Source organism: Ictidomys tridecemlineatus, chromosome 10 (assembly GCF_052094955.1).
Source record: "Ictidomys tridecemlineatus isolate mIctTri1 chromosome 10, mIctTri1.hap1, whole genome shotgun sequence".
Taxonomy (NCBI): domain Eukaryota; kingdom Metazoa; phylum Chordata; class Mammalia; order Rodentia; family Sciuridae; genus Ictidomys; species Ictidomys tridecemlineatus.
In genome coordinates this window covers 60229649-60251139 of record NC_135486.1, presented here as the reverse complement: position 1 = coordinate 60251139, position 21491 = coordinate 60229649, and the positions used below count along the sequence as shown (strand labels likewise).

At 55.9% G+C, this 21491-nt stretch overlaps 1 protein-coding gene across 4 annotated transcripts in view; it reads right to left on the bottom strand.

The window, feature by feature from the left end:
* Positions 1-2113: 2113 nt before the first annotated feature.
* Positions 2114-21491, bottom strand: part of Trim67 (tripartite motif containing 67) — a 40241-nt gene continuing 20863 nt past the window's right edge. For 2 of the 4 annotated variants that reach the window (XM_078023041.1, XM_005320375.5), the window contains exons 2-10: positions 17885-17980; positions 16106-16228; positions 15238-15348; positions 14040-14199; positions 11687-11832; positions 10562-10700; positions 9832-10135; positions 7755-7917; positions 4687-6970 (exon numbers count right to left, since the gene is read on the bottom strand). In XM_078023041.1, coding sequence (XP_077879167.1) covers positions 6905-6970; positions 7755-7917; positions 9832-10135; positions 10562-10700; positions 11687-11832; positions 14040-14199; positions 15238-15348; positions 16106-16228; positions 17885-17980 — 1308 coding nt within the window. In that variant the 3' untranslated portion in view covers positions 4687-6904. Of the gene's footprint in view, positions 3096-4686; positions 6971-7754; positions 7918-9831; positions 10136-10561; positions 10701-11686; positions 11833-14039; positions 14200-15237; positions 15349-16105; positions 16229-17884; positions 17981-21491 lie in introns of those variants that run through there. The other 2 variants (XM_005320376.5, XM_078023040.1) reach the window with 2 other exon arrangements.

Genomic DNA, 21491 nt, shown 5'->3' with positions numbered 1-21491 from the left:
GTGTCAACAGCTTCTCAAAGCTTGTGGCACATTAAAGAAACATTTTCAATGCTGGTACAATTATGGCTTTTTAATTGCCAAAAAATTCAGATCCCAGCCTAGCACGTAATCAAGTTTTGATCAACAACCCTCTGGGTGCCCTTAGCTGGCTGTTGCGTGGCTTTCAGTGGACTGTGGAGGATAGTGTGTGGGTAACTTGGATGAATGGAGCCTGCAGAACATGACAGGTGGCACTAGGAAGAATCTCAGGAGCTAGAAATGTGGTACTGGGGAAGAGGGGCCCCTGCCCATGAGCTGTGACAGCAGACAGGCTCTTGGCCAGGCCGACCAGAGTCCCCCACCTAGTCCGTTTTGGAAAAGCCTGCAATTCCAAGTATAAATCACCACACTTCACTGTGGTTTCTGCTTTTAACTTACTGCACAGGTATTTGAGGAGCAGTTTTGGGGCCAGTGGGCATTCTAGAAGCACTTTGAGGTGTAGGGGCAGAAATGATAAATACAGCCAAAGCAATTTGGATCCAGACTTCAGCTGGTGCTTGTTATTTCCTGTTGACAAGGCTCCAGCAAGGTCGGTAGCAGAAAGAAGTGTCTATGAAGTCATGACTGAGGTCTGTCCGGGGCAAGTGTGCACTTGCTGTGTCTGCATGCTGCCCCTTCCCTTGGCAGGGTGCTTCCTAGCACTACACGTTCAGTGCACTCAGATCTGCAGGACACACGTGGCAGGGTGGCTGGCCCGCCCAAGGGAGACAGAGAGCCTATACAGGGGGCCTCAGGACAAGCTGAGCCTAGCAGGAAGGGGCTGCAGAGCCTGCTCCCTGCTGACAGAGTGGCTGGAAGTTTCCACTGGAGTGTGGAAACTCATCTTGACCATTTATGACCTGGTAATGATGTGAGGAGGTGTTTGCTTGTTAACCTGGAGCCAGCCTGAGAAGGGGTGCAGACGCCTCATCCCGGCTACCCCTGTGGTGTCCGGCACTGCCCAGTCACCCTGGCTACCCCCATGGTGTCCGGCACTGCCCTCTCACCCTGGCTACCCCCATAGTGTCTGGCACTGCCCACTCACCCTCGCTACCCCCGTGGTGCTCGGCACTGCCCACTCACCCCAGCTACCCCTGTGGTATCCAGCACTTCCCACTCACCCTGGCTACCCTGTGGTGCTCAGCACTACCCACTTGTCCCGGCTACCCCCATGGTGCTCGCACTGCCCACTCTGCACCCAAGCCCAGAGGCCCCAGTCCTGCTCTACACCCTTGTTCTGCGAGGTACTCCTTGACTAGCTGACTTCTCCCCCACTCCTGCACCCCACACTTGCTGTCCTCAAGCAAGAGCATGACCTTCCTGACCACCAGTTGCAAGTCAGTCATGCCAGGTGTGGTGAACACAGTGTTCCTTCCCTCCAGGGCTCATGGCTAGTGTGTGAGTGACATGGACATATGCAGAAGAGTCATGAGCAGCCCTGGAAGAGACAGCTCAGCTTAGGTCTGAACAGGCCTTCTGTGCGGGGAGTCCCCTGGGTGTGGAAGACTATCTGTGTACTGCTCCCACCTCTGCGGGCAGCTGTACTAGCAGTGAGCAGGACCCTGGGGCAAACAGGCCAGTGGGTGACTGGGACACTGAGAGTCACACACTGCCAGGCCATCTTGGCCCAGCGTCTCAGGACACATGGGGAAGAACAGCCAGCTGGGAGCAGTGTGTGTCTAGAGGAGAGGACTAGTCCCTTGACTGCCAGGAGCTGAGGGCAGACAGCTCTTCAGCTGTGAGTGCCTACAAGGATTGCCCCATCCCCTTCCCAGGTGACCACAGTCAGTGAATGGTGGTGGCTGGTGCAAAGCCCAGTCTTATCACTGCAGCCCAGAACTCCAGAGGGGAGCTGGCCGAGACCTTGGTGGGCTGGCTGTCTTCCTCAGTATGAACTGCCTCCTTTCCTGGACTGTACATAACTCCAGCCTTGTTATCTTTGGCAAAAAATGAATTCCATGATCTCCTGGGCAACCTGCAAGTCACAGGCGACGAAAGAGCCTGGGCCCGCAAAGCAGAATCCCCTGACTTGCTCTGCCCTGCGGGAAAGCAGCAGCTGCCTCAGCAGTGGTTACAGACCACATCTGTCTTCTAGTTGGCAGTGTCAAAAGAATTTATTTCAAATCTGCTTAAGACTGTGGTAAAACTCAAGTTTCCCAAAAGGTAATACAGAAATTCCAACCAACCCCCAAAGACCAGAAAACACAGTGTTTGCAATTCAAAAAATACAAACGCTTGTGGATACCAATACAAAAACTAGAAAAAATCACTTTTCTTGCCACTGCCCACCCTCCCTGTTTTCAGTGGAACGTGAACAGCCACAGGACCAAGAGCTGCCACCAGACACCAACCCCTGGGGATAGAAAGTGATGTGGAGTGGGGGAGCAGAGTAGGGACAGAAAGTGATGTGGAGTTGGGGAGTAGGGAGTGGGGCAAGGACAGGCAGGGAATGGAAGTTCTGTCGACAGCCAAAACAAGGACACACAGCTTTTTGCTTCTTGTTAAATTCCTTTGCCAAAGTCAAACAAACACCTCTCATGCTCAACAGACAGCTCGGTGCAAAGGCAGCACCTCTACATCATGCATTGCGTGTCCGCTTCGCCTGCCCCTCCTCTCAGTGCTGAGCAAGCAGGGCTCAGGAGTCTAGCCCACGGACGGGGTGCTGAAAGGCTGGCCTGTACTGGCCCCGCGTCCCCTTCCACAGCCGCCAGCGGCCCCTTTTCCACCCTGAAGTCTGTCTCTGGCCTCTCCTCAGGGCCTGTCTTGCTGCCACAAGCTCCTGGGCCTCCCCAGGACTAGATTAGCAGCTATGCCCTCCATGAGCTGCGCCCTTGAGAGAAGAATGTCGCATTCAGATGAGACTTACCTGGAGTCAATATCATTCATAGGAAAGTTGGGGACCTCCCTGTCCCCTACTTAGTCATATAGCTCAGGCCAATGCAGTTCCATCCATCTGCAGGGGTCTGAAAGCAACCCGTGTCCAGTCAGCTCTTCTTCTAGCCCATGCAGCCGTGGCCCCAGTGCAGCTGCACTGCATCACACCGTCCCGTGGCCGCAAAGCCACTCTATGCCGAGCACTGGAGACAGAGGAGATGCAGTGGGTTGGCCCTGCTCACAGACCTCGACACCGAGGAGGCAGGAAGCCAGGCTGTGGCCTTCCTGGCCTAAGGGGGCTTCCGCCTGCCTGCAGCACTAACCTGGAGATTGCTCATGGCCTTGAGCAGAGAACCACTAACAGTCTGGTCACAGGAAATCTGTCCTGCATGCCTCTTACCCTCCCCAGGCCAGGTAGCTGTGTGACCAGTACTTAACCCTGTCACAAGGAGGCGTGGGTGGAAGACACTGAAGTCGGAGAATGCTGGAAAATCACCACCCAGGTTTGGTCCGTCGAATGTGGGCCATTAGCCCAGGCTGCAGAGGTGAGACTGCACGTCCTTTAAAAGGTACTCCTCCATTATCCTCAGCACAGCAGAGGAGGTAGGGTATCATGACCAGTCCCATTTTCAGGCGGGGATTCTGAGGTACGAAAGATAAGAGATTTGCCCCCACCCATGCCATAAACCAATATCAAAAGTCAGGTCAAGAGAAATGAGCATCTGAGGGCTGCAGTTGTGTGTGAGCCATGCATCCTGCCCCAAGCCCACCAGTCTTTCTGCAGCCCATCAACCTAAAGGTGCCAGGAAGACCTGCTGAAGAAGACCATCAGCAACAACAGCTGCAGGCTCAACTGCAAAAGGAAAATCCTGAGATTTCCCAGGATCTGCACAGACTCCAATATTTGTCTCCTGATAACATCTATTAGATATTTTTTTAAAGCCACTGACCCATTAAGAAGTCCCTGTTGCTTCTGGTAACATGTGACCAAGGAAAAAGAAAGAGCTTTTCCTTCTAGACTTGAAGGTGGGGCTGGTGAGCATCTAAAGTGAACAAAACAGAGATCTAGGTTGGCCACTGTCTGTGGCGCCCCACTCCCCACCACTCCCACTGAAGACCAAAGGAGAATCCCGGTCAGCAGCTTTGTGGTGTAGGCATTCTGTTTGACATGGAAGTGAGTACCACTCTGAATATCCAATAGCATAACCTAGTAGTCCTCAGCTGGAGGCGGCCCCCCGGGGACACTTGGCAGCATCTCTAGGTAGCTGTGGTTGTCAGCTATCTGGAGGTTGCTGCTGGCACCTAGTGAGAGACCCCAGGGGTGCAACCCTGCCCCAAAACATCCAGGGTGAGACACCCTGGCATCACCCCACAGCCTGGTGATGGTGATGGTGTTCGGCAGCCCCGAGCTGAGACCCCAGAGTCATTCACCACCCTCCCAACCTCTTGCTGCAGGCGGCTCTGGGACTGTAGCCCATGGGCGAGCCGCCTACCATCTTCACTGAAGGCTTCTGTGCAAGAGGTCAAGCCTTTACTTGCGATTAGAATTAAGGCTTCAACGCACATGTCCTGTAGGAAGCACAACAGGTCCTGCACTCTGATCCTAGTCTGAGTGTCCTGATAGGACAGGGGCACCATGAGGAGGAGAGAGGGATGGCCTGCCCTTCTCTGGGGGAGCTCCACAGTGTTTCCCAGACTCATTCTGGGAAGTATGACCCTCCCCTACTGGGGCGGGGGGGGGGGGGTCACAGGGCACCTAAGGGTATTATTGCAACTACAAAGTACATACAGCGCTGGAAATGCAGCCAAACATATGGATACATAGTGCTTAGGGCAGGAAAGAAGGCTGGGATGGGAGAAAGGTGGCGTGGAATATGGCCTTCCGTCGCCTTGAAGCAGGAGCCAGGATGCTCTGTAAGGTGAAGTGCTGATGGACGCCTGTGAGAGGAAAGGCATACAGACTGCCTCATTCCATGTCATAGGCTGCTCCACAGATTGGCTTGCCCAGCCCAGCCTTCTCTTGATGCCATTTACATACAGGAATGTCACCGCATTGCAAGATAGTAGGAAATTCAATGGCAGAAGAGAATCCCACCACCTGTCCTTTCTTCCCAAATGCCAGACCTTCCCACCTTGATGAATCGATAAGTTCCTTCTTCAGTGTTAGGAGCGGGCCACCTGCAGGTGTGGGCATGCCATTCTGCATTTTTACATCTCCCCTGACCTGGCTGCAGGCCCCCCTGAGGTGTTAAACCCAGGAAGGCTGCGCTTCTCTGCGTTCTTTAGTCTTAGGCACCTGCCCCAAGCTCCACGCTGGGGCCACCAGGGCTATCTATGTCCACAGCCAACTCTGAAGGAAAGTGGAGGCTGGGAGGCAGCTGAGCAGCCTTGGACACAGAGCTCAGGACTTGTGCGTTGCCTCAAGGCTCTGGATGGGGCTCTGGCCCAGGAGAAGCAGAGCCAGAAAGCACTCCAGGAAGAGAGAGAGGAGGCCAGACCCAGGCCTCCACAAAGGGTGGCTGCAAGCCACATGGAAGCTGGAACAGCACCAAGCAGCTCTTGAGGGCACCATGCAGCTGGCCTCCGCGGCCAAATGGCAGCACGGCAGGCCAGGCGGTCCTGCGGCCCATGAGCAAGAGCTTTGAGGTAGGACTGTTGGATCCACATAGCCTGGCAGTGGGTACTCAGGAGGCAGGCGCAGGGTCTGAACACAAAGGCAGATGAGAAAGCACAGTTGGTGCCGGTGTATGGGCCAGTCTCATGAAAATTCGATCCAGCAAGTGGACAAGTCAATCTTCATGTCAAAATAAAATGCTTGACAAAATAAATTTTTTAAAAAGGAGAGAGTCAGGTGACCACCAGGTGGGGCTGGCAAGGGCAGGAGATAGGGAAGAAGTGGGGATAGGTTCTGTGGGTACAGGGCCCTGGAGCACGCCCTGGATCATGGTTCACGAGGGAGGGGACAAGGTGCAGACTAAGCCTTCTGTTCTGGACTTCTTGGAGGCCCCTGTCACAGCAGAGCCATCTCTGCCTGCCATCGGGCCACTTCTGTTTTCCATTACACTTCAACGATGGCAGTGGGGTGGGTCTCAAAACAAAGGGTAGATGACCAGGCGGCCTTGCCAGGCCTCCAGCTTCTGTGCTTTCCAGTCCAAGTGGCCAGCTCAGAAGAGCCCCTTGGACACATTTCCAGTAACTTCTTGGGAAGCCGGTTCCAAAAAGAGCCACCACAGGGTGAAGACAGGTCAGTCATTAGAATTGCAGAGCCAAGAACTGAGTGAATGAAACCTCATAGCACTGCTCACGTCTGTGTGTGTGCACCATGTGTGTGCGTGCTGTGCGTGTGCATGCCGTGCGTGCGGCATGTGTGGGGTGAGACAGAGCACAGCCAGTTGCTCAGGAGAGGCCAGGGGGTTCTTTCCAAAGTCCGCAGCAGTTCAGTGAGAGGCAGAAATCAAGCGTTAAGGATCAGTGTCCCTGTCAGTCAGTCCCAAATCAGGTCTGCAAAATTCTAGGACCAAATGCTAAAGAGCAACTTCTCTCAGAAGACGTGCCCCTGCCAGTTCAGGACTCAGGCAAGAGCAGAGGCAGAGAGAGCCAGCACCCAGGCCTGGGCTGGCGCAGTAGCTCCCTGGCTCCTCTCAGGACACAAGTCTCAAAGCCAGCCTTCCTCTTTCCATTCAAAACCAAACAAATGTTGCAAACAGATGGCAGGAAACATACACATGAACCCTGAAGGCCTCCATTCTTGGAAAGTCCTGGGTGGAGAATCTCTAACACTGAGTAGATGAAGGTGAAGCCCTGCCCTGTTAACCACTGACGTTGGCAGCCACCATGTGGCCTGCAGACCAATCCCATCCCCTGAAGAAGCGGGCTCCAGATGTTTGTTCCCGGCTGGCTATGCCCAGGGCTTGCCTGTTGTGCCTGCTGAGCTATGTGAGCTTAGTGGGGACAGAGTGCACTTGGTCTGCAGGTGTCTCAGCACAGTTGCTGGTCAGCCGGAGTTGCCAGGCTAGTTGCCTGACAGCTTTGGCCGCCCCAGGTTGGTTGGCACTTCCAGTCCTGTGTGCAAGGTGACCTAGAAAAAAAGGGGTTGCTGAGAGGCTGCCATGGACACAGGGTGCTGCCCCAGCACAGAGTCATAGGCTGCCCTCTGCTGGAGGGCGTCATGGGTGAAGCCCAGGGTGGCTCTGCCTGGGTGCCTTTACTCATTGGGCCACTTGACATGCTAGTTAAGGTTCTGGTTGGCTTAGGCCTCTTTCCTCACAGTAGGAGCCGTGCGAGTGGCTGACCACGCTTCCAGCATTGTTAGCAATGGTCACGCTGCTGAGCAGGCGACTGGTTCTCATGGCTGGGCACTTATGCCTGCCGTCTTCCTGCTGCCCTCTTTCCTTCCCTGTCTCCTGGGGCTGTGCTGTTCCCCACTCCTGTAGACTAGCAGCCCGCCTTGCAGCACACCTCGAGGACCTTCTTAAATTGCTGTGGCCTCAACCCTGTGCAGGCTCAGCAGGCACAAGACAGATCTACCCCTGCCCAGCCAGATGACTCTGCTAGAGGCTAAGGATGGCAGCCAGTCCTCACGTCACAGTTCTCTCCCCCATGCCCATCCTCTGCTGGTCGTGGCACCTCTGTCCCAGGCCTCAACACCATCGGCACCTGCCCAGGCCCTGAGCCCAGCTCCTCCACACACTGCCACCACAGAGCCCTGCTCATTCCAAGTGAACACCTCACAGTGCATCCTGGCAGAGGACTGCCTTCAGGAGGCTCTAGTCCACTTGGCTCAAGTGTGTGGCAGTGGCTGGTGGATGAGCATCAAGGAGCTGGCCCCCCAGCCATTCGGGGCCTGGAGAGGCATGAGGTACCTGAACATTGCGGTTTAGGCTGAGGGCTGGCATGAAGACTCCATCCACGTGGCTGAAGGCCGTGGGTCCCTGCTGCTGCCCATTGATGAAGAAGGTCAGGGTGTGCTTATTCAGGTCCAGCAGCACGCCCACTGTGGCCCCCTTGCACACTCCGCCTTCCGTCCTGAGGAGAGAAGTGCCAGGAAGACCTATTGCCTGGCTGTCCCAGGGTGCTGTCAAGAGCTTGGAATGACAAGTGAACAGGGAGTCCCCACACAGGAAAGCAGGGAAGGATCCTGGACACACTGAGCGGCACAGAGTTACAGGAGAACCCAAGGCTGTTGAGGCCAGGGACAACAGGACAGCCCCACCTCAAACTCAATACCTAGGGGCAGGGAATATTCATGCTGGTTTGGGAGCCTCCTCTGGCAGTACCCCATGAACTGGCCACACACCAGACTCTACCCTGAGGCAACAGCTCTCAACCCCTTCTTTCCAACAGATCTGAGACCTGTGCCCCAGGGAACTAAGGTTTCGCCAGGAGGGTTCCATCTGAAACTGGAGGTGGGATGGGTACTGCCAAGGAAAAGAATTCATTTGGTCCCCCTTTCTCCCTAGCCCCATGAAGCTGCTGGCCCTGATGGACGTGCAGATGCCCAGCCTGCAGAAAGACCCCGCCCTCCAGCTGTCCTCCCCAGAACCACCCTAGGGACTCTTGAAGAGCAGGATGTGGCAGGGGCAGGCATTGAGTAGTGAATCAAGCCCTTTGGTCCTCATCCTGCAGTGGCAGGGACAACAAGGGACTATGTCAGCAGCCCTGTGCTTGACAGAGTTGATGGATTGCACTCTGGGCTGGAGAGAAGCAGAGAGCATCCTCTGGGTGGGGAGGGATTTTAAGTGAGGAATGCTCCCAAGGTCCTGGCCAACCTCGCCCTGTCCCCCTGGGTTGAGGCTATCCCCCCCTTCAGCTACGGGCAGCTGGACAGCCACCTGAGCAATGAGAAGATCTGAGAAGACCTGGCTAATCAGGAGGGTGTTTCTCCAGAGCCAGGTTTCCTGGAGGGCTGGGCTCAGGGTCAGGGCCCTATCCCACACCCAGGAGGAGGGAACTACAACTGGGCTCTCGGTGCTCTTCTTAGGGACTCCCCAGTGCTGTGATGAGGGCAGCAGGCCTCCTCTGGAAAGGCGCTTCCCTGCACCTGCTCCACACCCACGGTGTGGGGGTGGGGTATAAAGAGTGATTCCCCTGTGCTCTCTTCTGGCCCCCATTTCTTAGAGATCCCACTGCTAAGGCACTCATGGGCTGGCAAGGGTAGCGAAAGACCAAGAAGGCTGTCCGCCCACTGGCAGGGGTGTGCCCACGCCACCCTGAGAAGGGGCTGGGATCCTCGGTTCAGTCCCTGTGGCTGGGCCAGTGTCTCTGAAATGGCTATGCTAACTAGTTCATAGGGTTAAAGGAGGTTGTCACTCTCATAGGCGACTGTCTCTGGGTGCTGGTTTGGCTTAAGCAAGAAGTTATAGGGCTGGTGGGTTTGGACCTGGCCCCACAATGGGCCAGGGATAGAGGGAGTGGGGGCAGTACACAGAGGGACAGAGCTTCCCAAGGTTTGGAGCCAAGGACATTACCAGTGAAAAGGCAGTGGGCAGCATGTGGTTCTGAGCGCCCTCAGACCAGTTTCTGGCCAGACCAGACCTGGCTTCCCTGAATTCAGCTGGGTCCTCCCAGGTGAAGAAGGTGCCCGGGGGGCTATTTGCAGGAGCTGGTGGGCCCAGAGCACGCTGGAGCTGGGGCCCAGTGAGTCAGCTCCCTGAGGCTCCTCATCCCTTGGGGTAGTAACAGTGTTCCACCAGCAATGGCAGTGATGTGTGCCCCCTCTGCAAAGCCCCACAGAACACAGGCTTGACTGGATGACTGTGCAGTGGAGTGAAATCAGAAAGAAAGCTACCCCGCAGCTGCCTACTGGGCAGGTGTGGCTCCCATCACTGTCATCTGCTCTCATTGGGGCTGCAGGAAGTAGTCACTTCTCCCTGGTCCTTGTCAGACCACCAGGACCTGAAGACCCACTTGCATGTCTAGGGGGGGCAGCAAGCCACGCACCTGTTGGTGTGGGAGTTGCAGTGCATGAACCAGCTGCGGTGGTTGTCCACATACATGGCCCAGGCCCTGTCGTCCTTGCCCAGCATCATGTCCTTGGCCACACTGGCCCTGGCCACCCCAAAGGCGGGGTCTGGGTGGTTGTCATAGCGGTCCACATGCAGCTCCCAGTAGTGCGCTCCCTTGGAGAAGGCGGCTGTGCCCAGCACCACCCGGTCATCATAGCTGCTGCAGGTGGCTGTCTGGTTGTCATTGGATAAAATGATGTCCCGGTGCCCAGAATTGGGGTCAAATGTGAACCAGGCCACTGGAAAGGAAGAAGGCAAGAGAAGCAGGGTAAGGCCATGGAATTTGCTGGCAGCCTCTAATGTGCTCAGAGGCAGACTTACCAATCCCCAGCCACATCCTGAGGTCTCCACATGGAAAACACACACCCACTTCCTGCCCTGTGTTCTCCAGGTGCCTGTCCCTCAGCCTTGTCAAGAAACAGACAACCAGGCTTCCAGTCCCAACCTGGGACACCTCAGGGAGTCCTGGTTCCCAATACCTCCCAAACACTTCAGAGATGCTAGGAGTGAAAGAGGAAGTCCGCAGACACCCAGCTCATGGGGCCCAGGTCACAAGGCTCCGTCCTCTGCAGCCCACGGGTGGCACCCTCCTGCCCCCAAGCCCCAGGTCTTGAGGAGGCACACACAGCAGGAAAGAATGGCCCCTCCCCAGAGCCAGTGCTCACCATCGGACGTCTGCAGGACCACGGTTTTACTGTAGGGCCCGAGGCCGGCACTGCTGAAGGCCTTGACTCTGGCGTTGTAGGTGCTATTGAAGTGTAGCCCATCAATGGTGCACAGGGTCTCCTTGCCCACATACACTTCCTGAGTGAGGAAGATCACTCTATTCCCATACCTGCTGTCTGATGGGGGAGCACCACAGAGGGACCAAGGTGTGTACCCCCCAATAGAACACTATTTCCAACTCACACCCCGCTAGCCCATGCCCACCCACACTCGGCGATTCTCAAGGAACTGCATGGTTAGTTCCCCAATTCGTACATGCTTGTATTTTTCAAACAAAAAATGAAATGACAGATACATAAATCCCTTTGAGAGACACTAAGGGAGCCCTGATCTTTGGCAAACTGCTCAGTGGGGGAGGTTCCCTGGGGAAGGACTGCAAGAAATCCAGTGGCTGTTGGTCCAGTGGGCAGGGGCTGGCCAGGAGGCAATGGAGAAAGTCCAGGGCTATGCTCCCTGCACACATGTGCACCTGGGCCTAGCCAAGTGGAAGCTCCAGGGACAGTCCTGCAGAGGTCTGACCTGGTGGGGTCAGGGGTGTCTAGGGTTTCTGGCATGCAGAGAAGAAGATGCACTCAGGCTCCCTAAGAGCCCTTACAGTCCCCAAGTCAGTCCACTAGGGGGCCATGAGTGCAGTATGTCACCCCAAACCAACAGTCATTTTTGATTTCTACACACCCAGCCCCTTGCCAGATATTTGAGGCCTAGCAAGAGCCTCCTCCTCTACAATGTGACCCCCTGAGACAAGCCTATCCCCTAAATGGCAATGACATGGTCGAGATGAGGCAAGAGGAAGCCTGCCCTGCAGGGGGCCTGGGGGGTGGGAATGGGAGGGAGAAGCCTGCAGGCGGTGCTGTCCCCGGGCTCTGTCCCTCCCTCATGCCAATGTCAGTCATCCCTGTGTCCTCCATGATAGAAGCTGCTGCCAGCGGGGGCCCAGCAGGGAAGCCCAGTCTCCCACAAGCCCAGCCATCAGCTCTCCATCCTGTGACCCCTCCTCAAGGTGGCCTCAGTTGCCTACTCACAGCATCATTAGGATGCCCCCCATGCCCAGCAGCAGGCCTCACCCGGAACTGCCCCCCGTCCCCGTCGTCCAGCTCCAGGATGTAGCCATCCACAGGGCTGTGGGTGAAGGGCGGCGTCCTCCAAGCCAGGGTGACACTGTTGTTCCGAGTGCAGCACTTCTCCAGTTGCAGCAGAGGGACGGGTGGCACTGTGACGGGGCCACTGGGTTAGCGCAGCGCCCCTGTCCTCAGGCTCCAGCCCACCCCAGGAAACACCTGGGTTACCCCCAGGCCAAGGAGGGCTGGGGATAGGGAAGTGCAGGTCCTGTGTCATTCTTCATCCCACAGCATATCCTGATCTCAGAACTGGAGTCATGGCCTACCCCCAAGCCTGTCACCTGCCACCAAGAGCCGTGGCAGTGATGCTCAGGCCTGTGAGGAGCACTTGAGGTAGCTCAGTGGAGTCCACCTAGCACAGGCCTGGGCAAGCCCTTTTGGTAGGGCCCAGAACTAGGCAAGAGTCAGCCTTATACCAGGGCGGGGAAGAGGGACACTACGGTTTACCTTCAGTGTCCCCCAAGGCCCGTATTTAAGGCTTGGTCCCCAGGGTTGTGCTGCTGGGAGATAGGGGAGCCCTTGGGAGGTGGGGCCAGGGGAGGTCCTCTCTTCACTGGGAACTGATGCCACCAGCCCCTTCCTCTGTCTCTCCTTTGCTTCCTGGCCATGGGCTCTCATGTCCTAGCTTCACTGTGCTAGGACCCCTCGACACATATCATGGGACCATCTGACTTAGGACTAAAACCTCCTAGGCTGTGAGCCAAGTGAACCTTTGCTCCAGGCCAGTCACCTCAGGCATTGTGCTGTGATACAGCACTGACCACCACAGGTCAGGCTGAGTGCAGAGATGCCTGCAACCATCAGCCAGAAGCTTTCCAACCCTGGACAGGGCCGGGGACAGAGGAGGAACTTGGACAATGGATGCCACTCCATGGAATGAGGAACGCAAACCAGGTGTGCCCTGAGCTCTATTGAACTAAGAGGGGACAACGTAGGTTCTAGCTCTCTTTGGGCTCAAGAGATTTTAGAAATTGATAGAATCCACTCTGACATTTTCAAAAAGGAAAAATGACAAGATTGATATTTCAATTTGACTCCAAGAATGGGTCACTATTTTCCAGATGTTGGCTGAAGGTCCAGCTGGTTGAAATCCCGATTTCAGGTGTGCTTTCAGTGGCCGTGCACAGCCTTGTGCACAGCCTGACCCCAGCCCATGGGTGGGCTGTAAGATCCCTCCCCATGCCCTCAGCACAGTCTCTGTTCGCCGTGGCTCCCTGTTGCAGAAGCAGCATGAGAATATGGCCAAGCCTCCTCCCGTGGTGCGCCCACTTTGGTGTCTCTCCCTCGCTGCAGCATTCCCACTCTGCCTGGCCCTTCTGATCCTTGGCACGGCATCTCATTCACACTCAGGGCAGGTGGCTTGGGGCGGGTGGGATTTCTTGACCTCATGGAGGTGCAAACTGTGGGAGCGAGCCTGGGGTGTCAAGAGCCCCACTTCTCCACACTCTGAAGGTCAGGCCTGCCTGAGTTCTCAGATCCTGCAGGTGCCCTCGCTTCCTCTCCCAACACACCTGCAGGGCAGGACTCTTTCTGGCTGTCCCTTGCTGCCTTTGCGGCTGCCAAGTTGTACAAACTTTACCCAACCCTAACCGTGCACCTCCTTGGTTCCTGCCATCCTCTCCTGCTCCCTCTGATCTTTTTTTAAATTTATTTTTTAGTTGTAGATGGACACAATATCTTTATTTATTTTTATGTGATGCTGAGGATGGAACCCGGTGCCTCACCTGTGTGAGGCGAGTGCTCTACCGTTGAGCCCCAGCCCCAACCCCTCTTTCTGTTCTTGCCTTGACCTTCCTGCTCTTCTGGAGATACAGGAAACTTACCCCTGCCTGCGAAGCCCCAGTGCCTTCTTTCAGCTCTCACTAGGCTGCCGCTCCCTTCTCCTCCCCTTGAGAAGCAGCTCCCCGCAACCGCTGCCCCCTCTACCCTGTGCTGGCACCAGCTGCCACTGCCGGGCCTCACATCTCTCATTGTCTGCGCACTGTCCCCTTCCTTCTCTAGAACAGCAGCCCAGTCTTTGGAGAGAGTTTGCAGACTTATTCTGCACACAAGACACCTGCCACAGCCTGGCACATGGTGGACACTCCATAGGTCATTGTGAGTGAACACAAGAGGAAGCTCAGGCTCAGACAGAGGACCACCCACCCAGCTCCACAGTCAGGCCCACCACCTGGTGACCCTGCCCTGCCACTCTGCCTGTAGCAGAGAGCATCATGGGCTCCCAGCACCAAACTGCCCCTCAGACCAGATGCCCCTTTGGGAAGAAGCACTGGCTGAACGAGGGCCAACCGTGGCTCACCCCTACATTTCATCTGAATGAAGTCCAGCTGGTGGATGGCCTGCAGCAGCGGCTCGCTGTCCAGGGTCAAGTCAAACTCTGCAGACACTTTTGGCTCCAGGGCACCTTTGACCCACTGCTCCTGGGACAACTGCACGCGCTTGATCAGAGCATCAGAGATCTTGAAGGGGAGCAAAAGGTCGAGGGTTGGGTTTGTAGAAAACAGTGAAGGGTGAAGGGCGGGAGCCAAGGGCTTAGTCTCTGTGGGCTCAGGGATGGGAAGGGGCTGTGCTGAGCACATGTCCTTGAGCCAGGGCCAGATGGAGCCACCTCTACTGCACAGCGCTGGCTGGGTAAAACTCACTGTCTTGTTCAAATTGTGGTTCAACAGTGTGATGGTGACAAAAGTACAGAAGCACTAGAGAAATCGGGTCAAACCTTTTCATGAAATAAAGATGCTTTTCAAAAAATATGCAAAACCACACTTGATTACATCTGCTTTGCCAGCTCTGGTACGATGCCAAAGGAAATGCTAGTCGTCTATCCCAGAGTGTGAAGAAAGTGTGCCCCAGGTCCTCTGAACACAGAAGCCCACTCCCCACAGTGCATCTCTTCTGATCATTCTGTGGTTTTTGCGGCAAACTCCGGCTGAATTGCACCCACAGCTCTTCCCTGGGGAAGTTTTGCTCATCAGACGTCTGCACACCTGCCGCAGAGCCAGGGCCCCATGCACACTTCTTTGGGAATTACCAGACAGAGGCTGAATCACTGCTGTGTTCCCGGGAGACATGCATGACCCCGAGCCAGCCTAAGGGCCACAGCAGTGACCCCAAGAGGGCTAAACTAGCTGGTCATCGACCAGGCCTGCAGGACTGCACCCTGAGGGGAAGCTGTGTGGACTCTACCTGGCTTCTCCCTGGGCAGTCTCTCTGGCTGATCTGGCAGACTGCCCTTCCCATGCATGGGGAAGATGTTGATGGTTGGCGTCTGGCCACTAGAGACCATGCTAGCTCACCTCCCCTTCTATGGAGGCTGTAAAACTAGGGTCAGAGTTGCTGAGGGCCCCAGCTGAAGGTGAGCTGGACCTCTGCATGCCCAAGCACAGGGACTCCCTACAATGTCATGTTGTGGACGGGCCTTGCCTAACACCTGGGCTGGCCTGGGGCTGGTGCTTGTGAGTGAGAGGACACCCAGGGCCGTCCTGGCGTGGCCGACTCACCTGGAGGAACCCAGAGGGGTCATTCTCCTTCATCACCTCCAGGCAGTACTCCATCAGCCCTGTGGACTGGCGCAGCTTCAGCGTACAGTGGTTGATCTGGTCCCAAACCATCTGCAGCAGGGACTCCTCTCAGCAACTGCCTTCCCAGAGGAAGAGCAGCCAAGCCCCAAGAGTCAGCAAGCCAGTGGGGAGGGGCCCTGGCCAGCCCACTCCTGCACTCTGCTCCAGCCTACTGGGGACTAGAGAGGCCGCTTCCCTCAACAGACTCTGGAACGGAGCAGTGTGGAGAGAGGGCTGGCCTGAGCTCCGCCTGGGCCAGTGGCCACCCCGGCCTTGCTCCACTGGCCAGCAGGCAGGGATGGATCCAGGATGGCTGCATCACCGGACACAGGGCTTCCGCCAATACTCCCTCCTCCTCTCCTCGAAAGTAATGCTTCCTGCTTGGTTAGGAAACGCCCCTGACACTCACAGGAAGGCCAGAGGGCCCAGCGTGACAGCCCTCCTCAGTTCAGAGCGCAGAGGCACCTGCCAGGGGTGCAGTGGGGCAGGGATGGCCATATACATCAGAGAGAACTGAAGAAAGGGACAGAGCCAGAGCCAGAGCAGAGCCCAGCTTTGCCATTGTGACGAGTTGCTCCCATTCTACAGATGAGGATAGGAGGTGGGAGATGGTGGGAGATGGGAGATGGTGGCTGCTGCTGCCTGCCCTGGCTTTGCAGGGAGCATGGGTGGTGACTGTCTCCTGAGCACCACCCACCAATGGCTCAGCCCCTCCTCATCACGTCCTTCCTTCCCTGGCCACTCAACTAAGGTCCAGCACTGGGCAGGAGAGCATGAAGGGGACCCCAGGGTCAGCCCAGCTGCCTACCTTCAACTTGTGCTCCCTCTCTTTTGTCACCTTGGTGAGCAACTTGGCTTTCTGCCGCGTCAGAGCCTCCACCAGGGCGTCACACTGAGCCACCAGGCAGGCCTCGTAGTCCAGCCCATTTTCCTAGGGAGGCAGAGAGCTTGAGGGAGGTGACCAAAAGCCCATGGGAGAAGCCCCGAGCCCCCTATACTGCCCCACAGGAGAGGGTCCCAGTGCCCTAGGGCTGACCTGTGCAGGCCTCACACCTGGGGGTCGTCACCCTCACAGACCATTCCAGAGGCTCTTGCGCCTGGGAACGCTCTCCAGAGCCAGGCTCAGGCTGCTTCAGACACAGTGTCACCACTAGTGTGTACACATCTCCCACAGGTGGGGACTCAGCTCTATTTTCCTACTTTCCAAAATTTCTATGACACATACTTTGGCTTTTTATAATCAGAAAAAGGTGAAGCAAACAAAAAGCAATGTCCTCGCTCTAGGTCTGGCTCTGTCAGCTTGAAGGAAGGTCCTCAGACCTTGGACAGTGTGGGTCCAGACCTCTGCTTCAGTCCCCCAGTGTTGTGGTGAAGTCCTAGGCTGGGACCTTGGAAGTACCTGTGCCTGGGGACGGGGCCTTTAGGAGGTAATAAGGCAGGTCCCAATCCAACCTGACAGGGTCCTTACAAGTAAAGGAGAGCAGGACAGACACACAGAGGTCACCTGGGGACTTAGGAAGAAGAGAGCATCTGCAAGCCGAGGAGAGGCCTCAGGAGGGACCCAACTGTCATGGCCGTCACTTCCAGCCTTCCTGACAGAGAGTGCATGTGTCCTGGTCAAGCTGCCCTGTCTCTGGTGCTCTGTGATAGAGTCTGGATAAACTAACCCATCCTGTGTGTGAAACACTGGGACATCATACTTCAGATGCCCCGAGGGTGTCCTCTGAGGCTAGCTTATGAGCGGATGGGTTTTGCTCTAGTTTGGACCGTATGCATCCCCGAAGGCCTGGCCCCAGCCTGTGGTGCTACTGGCAGGTGGCGGAGCCTTTGGAGGACTTGTGGGCGGAGATTAGGCTGCTGAGGACATGCCCCTGAAGAAAACTTTGGGACCTCAGCCCCTCCTCTCTCTGCTTCCCAGCCACCAGGAGGCCAGAAGCCTCTGACACTCGTTCCCATCATGGTGTACTGAGCCACCACAGGCCCAGAGGCAGTGGAGTCCAGCAGTGTGGACAGAAACTGTTGAAACCACAAGCCTGAACAAGCCTCTCCTCCTCGTGAGCTGACTGTCTCAGGTTTCTGTCACTGTGGCAGAAGGCTCACAAGTTCTCACGGGCTAAGAATTCAACTCAATCTCCTTTGCACCATCTGTGCAGATCTGTTACAGCTCTGCCCTGTGTGCACCCTCCTGTGGGGGCTCCCTCCCCTACACGGGGATCCCTGAAGCAAGACTAACTGAGCTTAGGGTGCTTCTCAGGCTCAGTCGGGCACAGTGCAGGTGCTCAGTGAACACCTGGATTTACATTTTGGTGCCACGATTACATGGGACTGTTTGGGCACAGGGCACCGCTGCCACCACCTGTGTGGCCCAGTTGGATCACACCTCTCCAGCTCCCCAGCACGTGGCCTCTACTTGCTGGCCTCCTGTAAACTCCATCCCACGTCATGTCACGTGCATGTCAGCAGACAGTGGCAGGTGACATGCCAGCCCTCTGGTGTGGGGCCAAGTGCTCATCGAAAGGCTTGCCCCTCCTTCTCCTTCCTGGCAGGTGGGGACTTGTCCTTGCTGAGTGAACCAGAGCATGCTCACCTGGATCTGCTGCAGGATGTTCTTGAGCTGGACCAGAAACTCCTTCGCCTCCTTGGCCTTATCCGAAACCCCGTTTAAGGCCTGAGAGAGCTGGGCCTGGAAGAGACACGACATTGTCAAAGGAGGGGTCAAGGGAACACTGTTTGCACCTCCTCATTGAAGCCACATTGTGCGAGGGCTGCAGGAGTTCCCTGTGCAAGTCGTCCTCCTCTATAAAGGGAGTATGACTGAGGCCTGGCCCCAGAGCACATGGCTTTTCCCAGAGTGCCTAGAGAGTGTGGATGGGCCTCCACCCTCCCTCTGACCCAGGCCTGGCAGAGGTAAGGACTGCTCACTAGCTGCGGAAGGCAACAGACCTGTCCCGGGTGGACTCAGCCCAGGACAAGGAGACAAATGAGCCTGTCGCCTGGCCTAGGCCCCACTCTTCTGTGGCAGGTCTATCTCTCAACAGTTGAGATGCTATGACCATTCTGTACCCCAAGTCAACCTCCACTCTCCCTGTTTCTGCACAGTCACCATTCAACCTATGGGCACACCAGAGGGAGGAACAAAGAGAGGCCCGTGGCCCTAGAGGTGAATTGGGCCTATACCATTCTCTAGTAGCTGCCAGTGTCTGACCATGAGCCCGATGAGAAGGGAGTGGCCATCAGAGCCACAGAAGGGACTTCTGAACCCAAGACCAGCTGCTGCAAAATAGGATATGTGGAAAGTGACCTGTACCCCCAACTGCAGGACTCCATGGTGCGTAGAATAGCAGCTCTCAGGCTCTGCCTGCCCTGGGTGACTCCATGGTGTGTAGGACAGCAGTCCTGAGACTGTGCTTGCCCTGAGTGATTCCATGGTGTGTGGAAGAGCAGCTCTCAGGCTGTGTCTGCCTTGGGTGACTCCATGATGTGTACAACAGCGGTCCTCAGATTACGCCTACCCTAGTGACTCCATGGTGTGTTAGATAGCAGCTCTCAGGCTGCACCTGCCCTGGTGACTTCTTGGTGGGTAGGATGGCAGTCCTCAAGCTGCGCCTGCCCTGGGTGACTCCATGGTGTACAGAACAGAAGTCCTCGGGCTTCGCCTGCCCTGGTGACTCCATGGTGTGTGGAACAGCAGCTCTCAGGATGTTCCTGCCCTGGGTGACTCCATGGTATATGAAACAGCAGCTATCAGGCTGTCCCTGCCCTGAGTGACTCCATGGTGTGTGGAACATCAGCTCTCAGGCTGCGCCTGTCCTCGTGGCTCTATGGTGCATAAATCAGCAGCTCTCAGGCTACACCTGCCCTGGGTGACTCCATGGTGTGTGGAATAGCAGTCTTCAGGTTGTGCCTGCCCTGAGTGACTCCATGGTGTGCAGAACAGCAGTCCTCAGGCTGCACCTGCCCTGGTGACTCCATGGTGTGCAGAACAGCAGTTCTCAGGTTGTGCCTGCCCTGGGTGACTCCATGGTGTGCAGAACAGTAGTCCTCAGGCTGCGCCTGCCCTGGGTGACTCCATGGTGTGTGGAATAGCAGTCCTCAGGTTGTGCCTGCCCTGAGTGACTTCATGGTGTGTAGAACAGCAGTCCTCAGGCTGCACCTGCCCTGAGTGACTCCATGGTGTGCAGAACAGCAGTCCTCAGGCTGCACCTGCCCTGGTGACTCCATGGTGTGCAGAACGGCAGTCCTTAGGCTGTACCTGCCCTAGTGACTCCATGGTGTGTAGAACAGTAGTTCTCAATCTGCACCTGCCTTGAGTGACTCCATGGTGTGTAGAATAGCAGTCCTCAGGCTGCACTTGCCCTGACTGACTCCATGGTGTGCAGAACAGCAGCTCTCAGGCTGCTCCTGCCCCAGTGACTCCATGGTGTGTAGGACAGCAGTCCTCAGGCTGTGCCTACCCTGGTGACTCCATAGTGTACAGAACAGCAGTCCTCAGGCTGTGCCTACCCTGGTGACTTCATGGTGTGCAGAACAGCAGTCCTCAGGCTGTGCCTGTCCTGGGTGATTCCATGGTGTAGAACAGCAGTTCTCAGGCTGTGCATTTTCCTCAGTGACTCCATTTCATGCAACAGGAATTTGCCCTGAGTCACTCTATTTCCAGTACAGGTGCCAAGGTAGAAAGACTCTACTCTTTGTTTGAACAACCATCATCTGCCTGGCACCACCATAAGGCACAAATTGACAGATAATTTACGTATGCCAACCTATCAAACTAAATCAGGAATACCTGGACATGTGGCCATCCCAAATCTCATCAGGAACACCAGACATGGGAGCTTATCAAACTCACCAGACAGAACCTGCTTACCCAAGGCCCATTAAAGGAGGAGCCCCCTGAGGCTGGACACGGTGGCACCTGTACTCTGTCATCTGGTCACTCCTCACAAGCCTTGCCCAGGAGAATTGCCACAGCAGTGAACCTCCAGTTCTGTTCTTGGGCTTTTACAGCATTTTTCTCCTGGCCCCTCCAAGGGGACACCTCTATCTGACACTTCAAACTCATACTCTGAAACAAACTGGTATCCACCAAGGTCCACTGCCTGGGCAACTCTGTGCAAAGAGTTCCTTGACCCTTATCTGACCTCCGCCTTGACCCTTCTGCTCTGTGTCCACATCCTTCTGCCTGTGCAGCTGGCCCAGCGCCCTCTGACCCTGAAGCTGCCTTACCCTTTTTCAGTCTGTTTCTTATATGTAAATTGTATGAAGTGCAGTGTGTGCCTTGAGTTTCAGATATTAGAAATGAAGTGTGGAATGGAAGAAAAGGACTTGTGGGTGCCTGGCCTCTGTCACTTGACCCACCGGCATTCAGTGAATCACAACAACTGCAAGTGTGTAGCCTGTGAATTTATTGTTATTCAATGAATCTGACATTGTAGAAAGACACAGGTGTATCTGGTCTGTTTATGGCATGGCTTGCTCACAATGGGGGCATCTGCTGGCTGAGCTCGGGTCTATGGTGTAAGTGTCCTGCATATCCTGTGTCCACACACACACACACAATCCAATTTGTCTTTGAAACCTAGCCATGGACAAGGCGGATGACCTGGTTTTTAACTAGTCACATTTTCCAAATGTAAAGGCTGAGAGTGGAGCAGGGCAGTCCAGAGAGATCTGGCTGTCACAGCCAAGTCCCAGCGCTGGAAGAGCCCCTGGCCATGCAGCACTATGTCTCTCTCTCTCTCTCTCTCTCTCTCTCTCTCTCTCTCTCTCTCTGGCATTAAAAAAGCCCAGGAATGTTACTCTTTAGACCATAGCAATGGTTCTCAGAGCGGGATCCCTGTGTGTGTCAGCATCGCTGCAGACCTCCGAAGAAGGGCAGTCTCTGGCTCCTCCCGGAGCTGCCCATCAGAAACCAGGTGGAGCCCAGGAGTCTGGGTTGACCCAGCCCTCCAAGAGGAGCCTCACTGGCCTAGACAAGTGTAGCCTCAGCTGGAAATCTCTGATTAGCTGGGAGCAGACTTAGGACCATGCATGGAAGCCAAGGGAGGCTCTGCAGCTCTAGGTGAGGTGCAGCTGAGGGCTGGTCCGCTCCAGGGAGCCAGGAGCCTCCAAGCAAGGGAGGCCTCTCCGAGAAGCTTCTCCTACTCCACTGCTGTACCCCTGAGCCCCTGCTCAGGCACCTCCCTCTGTGGCTCACC